The 4,268-nt window shown below is 41.7% G+C and overlaps 1 protein-coding gene across 1 annotated transcript in view; it reads right to left on the bottom strand.

Moving 5' to 3' along the window:
• The window catches only part of LOC104965177 (copine-5-like), a 73,075-nt gene that overhangs the window by 50,216 nt on the left and 18,591 nt on the right, over positions 1-4,268 (bottom strand). Inside the window, exons 5-7 of the mRNA XM_010794135.1 lie at positions 3,619-3,658; positions 2,754-2,768; positions 2,517-2,593 (exon numbers count right to left, since the gene is read on the bottom strand). Coding sequence (XP_010792437.1) covers positions 2,517-2,593; positions 2,754-2,768; positions 3,619-3,658 — 132 coding nt within the window. The remainder of the gene's footprint in view (positions 1-2,516; positions 2,594-2,753; positions 2,769-3,618; positions 3,659-4,268) is intronic.

The following is a 4,268-nucleotide window of genomic DNA, read 5'->3' as shown; positions in this document are numbered from 1 at the left end:
GGGGGGGGGGGGGGGGAGCCATACATCTCATCTGACCTGTTATTTTCCCCAAGACAAATAAGTCTGAGGAAATTAGTTTGAAGCAAATGGCAGAACATTATGTGTGTGCCATGTGTGTGTGTGCGCGTATTATATATTAATCTAAATGCAGACACAAGGAATCCCACAGCATGATGAATATTTTTTGCATACTTACAACGCAGTGTAATGATTTATTTTAGGATGTACAGTTTTTGAGCCTTGTAAAAGTAATAGTTACATTAGACTTGGTCAAGTCATGGGAAAAATGTTGTGCTTATCGTTAATGTTAAGGTAAGACTAAACAGGGAGTTAAAGGAAATAAATATTTGGCTGAACCTAATTTTCTTACACAAACATTCATCCATAACTAATTTGTATTGGCTTTTTCATTTTGATATCACTCAAACTGCTTAGAGTACTGCTTATTTTGTAATACAAATAATGTAATATGTAACATAGCGCACTGAGTGTATCTGCAAAACATTCTTTGTCACAGAAATGTCGACACCTGCGAAAAAGCTCATCAGCATATCTTCCCACATGAACTTAAAAAGCACATTTGTATTATATTATATACCAGGTGCCTGATCGGTATTGCACATCTAACATTCAAAACAGATATGAGAAGGAGATTGCTGACTTCTCAGCTACTTCCATTATCAGCTCTGGAAATAACAACATTTTTAATTCTTATCTATCACTTGCCAGATTGGGCTAGTGAGTTGTTAGATTTAGTAGCTTAACTTTGCCCCAGGCAATGCTTTTTGCGAAGCCCTTACATAGTGGGAACACATTGTGGATATGTGTAGACGACCACCCTCTGGACACAAAGGTTTGGTCAAAACAACATGCATAGATAGTTACAAATTGGCTAGATCATGACTGAGACACATTTTGGGTAAGGGTGTTGGGAAGTGTGTAGATTTTATGTTAAAATAACATCAACATTACAGTAAGACTAAGCTAAGTCAGTCAAATGTCCTCACAAGTATAGTACACATCTCTGAGTGTATGCTGCTAAGAGGAAGGAGCAAACTGAAGGCAGAACCAGAGATAGAGGTTTGGGGGAACAAAACAAAGTGTAAAGCACAATGGGGAGAAAGGGGGTCAGGCTATAAAAAAAGAATCTGGAGGATGGATGGAGGGAGAATAAATGAGAGATGAAGTGTGGAAAATAGGGAAAGGCTGCTGATGTGCTTCTTAAGCAGGTCATTGGACGCGGTGTGCCGTGGGAGGGCTTGTTCAAGCATGGCTAACAGATTTCCTCAGTCCCTGCGGGAGCTTTTCCTTAAAGCTCCGGTCCAGAGAGGCACTGTCACATCAGGACGCATGATAGGGAAATGGAGCACATGGCCATTAAACAACTTCTAAAATGTCGTCCATCACAGGAGGCGAGGAAAACTTCATTACCCATGGGTGCCATTTAGCTATTCAAATGGGGCAGAGCTTGATACAACTGTATTTCATTAAATCAAAATAAACCTGTACTTTTCCTCAATTGCTATATTTCCTGACATAATAGCTGTTGCAACAGTTAATAGCAGCACAAGTGAATGTTGTTATAAAGGCTCAGTCCTTCAATTTGAAAGCTGCGGTCTGTAACGACAAACATATCATCATCATCATCGCCCTCTGCTGCAGCTAAATGAGGTGTTGCATCAGCGTTGAGTCTCAGCAGTGATCAAGGTGCCCCGCTGAAGCTGCAGAATCAATACTCGTGTCCATCATGTCTGCCTGGGGCTCCTGAGCCTCCTGCCTGTCTCTGATGTGGGCTGTGAAGCCTAGTTTACAGCATACTGGTGAATACTGACTCTTGATCCTGTTCATCCGCTTATTCAGCACTGAAGGGCACACAGCTCTGTCATCCACCGCCACCAGTTCTTGGCAGAGTTCATGGTCGACACCAAAGCCCTGTTATTCACACAAACCAGCACCGCCTCCAACTTCACTGACAGGCCTACAGGCTACTTCACACTCTCACACACAAACACAAGCTCTGTAGTTTGTCAAATTCTCCCTCTCACTCTCAAAAGATGCACAGGCCCATGGGTGCTAACGGCTTCAGGGCATCATATTTCCCAATTTAAGAGAAGTTGCGTTGATAGTGCCATGTGTCTCATGCTGACTTCAATCCGCTCTCCGCGCAAGATCGCTTCCCTAATGACAGTAATTGCATTGAGGAAGCCCCCGGTCGTGTTCAATTACCCATTCCCATCCAAGCACACGGGTCTAATCTCACAGTGTAATGTACGATACAGATGGCTCTAGAAGGCAGACATATCCATCATCGCCTCATCTTTGCTGCAACGTGGGAAATCCAGCAGGAGAACCATGTAAGATTGAAATGGGCTGAGATGTGCCACTGAGATTTCATTATATTGTAATATCTGAAAACTGGTGTTTTCTAAAGTAGAATTGTGTCTCCTTGAGAAATAAAGGAAAATCCTCTTCATGGCTCTTTCCAAATGATTAAACACAGTAAAAAGTAGACTCACCCGAGAGGCTTCTCCAGGCGGCTGGCTGGTGAGCCCACGATCTCTCCCAATGTACAGTGGACCTGTCCCAGAAAGTCCTGCCATGGGGGGAACACACAGTGGGATAGAGAGAGACGGAGGATGGGGGCGTTCAGGTGGTTAGGGGGTAACAAGGACAGTCGGTGAGTCGGTGAGGAGTAAAGCATCGTCATAAGCATTTTACGGTTATAATTAAGGACATCTGAGGCAGACACGTACGTTAAAGTCGGTGGGCTTCCAGGGTGAAGAAGAAGAAGGAGGAGGAAGAGAAAGAGACCAGGCAGCAGCAGTGACACAACAGAGCATATCATGGAACAGAAGACACACCACTCAAATACCAGACAGTCATCAACCAAGTGCAAGAAAGAAGGGCAAAAGTGGATATGTGAAAGAGCAGATATGCAGCACAGAAGAGTAGACGATGAAGAGTCAGAAAGTCTCAGAGGAAGCAGGAAAGAGCATGTGAAACAGCACAATAGATGGAAAGCAACAAAGGGTTTCATTCAAAGAACAGTGTGTTTCCAAGCCATGCAGCACAAAATAACAACAAGTGACATTTGGTGGTATGCAAACCAAGTGCTGCAAATATATTGTTTATGTATAAAATGAGACAGAGTTTATTAATCAAAGCTTTCAACGTTAATGATGGCACTAACATACTGTACATGTATCACTATGATAGCTGGGTATTGTTCTTTAATGTGGCTGTCTTCTAATATGAAAATCTAAATTGCAAAGTACACTACAGAGCGCACAGGGAAATGTGTTTTGAAAGGCTTTGATAATGATGTGCAATGCTTCATTTGAGGCTATGCCAGATGCAAATAAAGCTCCAATTATAATAGCTCTGGAGAAATAAAACATGTTCTCAAACTAAGGCAGGTGGAGAGTGTAAAATAAACAATATTTTGGCAGATGAAGCATAATCCTCTCATTATTCCCAAATATATTTGAGCATTTTAGATGCCATAAACTGGTTTGCATAAAACCTTAATATTAAAGACGTGCACTAAAAACAGCTCAAACTAGTTTCAGGATGAAATATAAACTAGTTCTGAAGAAGAAATCAAGTGTTTTCACTTACATGCTTTGCCAGATCTGGACTTTTAGAATCAATATCATACCTGAAATCACAAAGTCACCACAAATCACAAGGGCACAGATGGGCGAAACATCATGAGACCTCAAATTTTACTAGCAAGTATAATAATAAAAAAACACTGGCTGCAGCGTGGACATTTTCCTCCTGTCGATCACACACCTGGGTCATTAAGGGAGCAAAAGAGGCCGACTGATGAAAAAAAAGCATAAGCAATAATATGACAGCTAATTAAGTTATTCTATAGTTTATTCATGTATTTTCTGTACTATGCCTGGGAGACCATACTTAAACTATCTACAGATGCACAGAAAGTTTCCAGCATTTGCCAGACTTAATGTAAAAGTAATTAAGCCTCATTCAGCCCAGACTCCCACCTCTGTGATCAAAAGAAAGATGTAAATGAGCAACACTAATTGTGAGGGGGTTCCAGAGTTTAATCATGATAGCATGCCAAATTCATTCATTAAGTGTCTAAAATCCTTTGAGACCTGCAGCCCGGCCCTGGATACGTCGCTGAAGTCCACTGGGGGGACTTCATGCTTGAAGGATGGAAGAAAAAAAAGATATTTTTTTGGAAGCACATCTGTTCTCCTTGAGTAGGGAGGAGAAAAGACAAAATGATCCTGACTCTG

Source organism: Notothenia coriiceps, unplaced genomic scaffold (assembly GCF_000735185.1).
Source record: "Notothenia coriiceps isolate Sejong01 unplaced genomic scaffold, NC01 NC01_scaffold00037244, whole genome shotgun sequence".
NCBI classification, from domain to species: Eukaryota; Metazoa; Chordata; class Actinopteri; order Perciformes; family Nototheniidae; genus Notothenia; species Notothenia coriiceps.
This window is presented reverse-complemented; position numbering and strand designations above follow the sequence as displayed.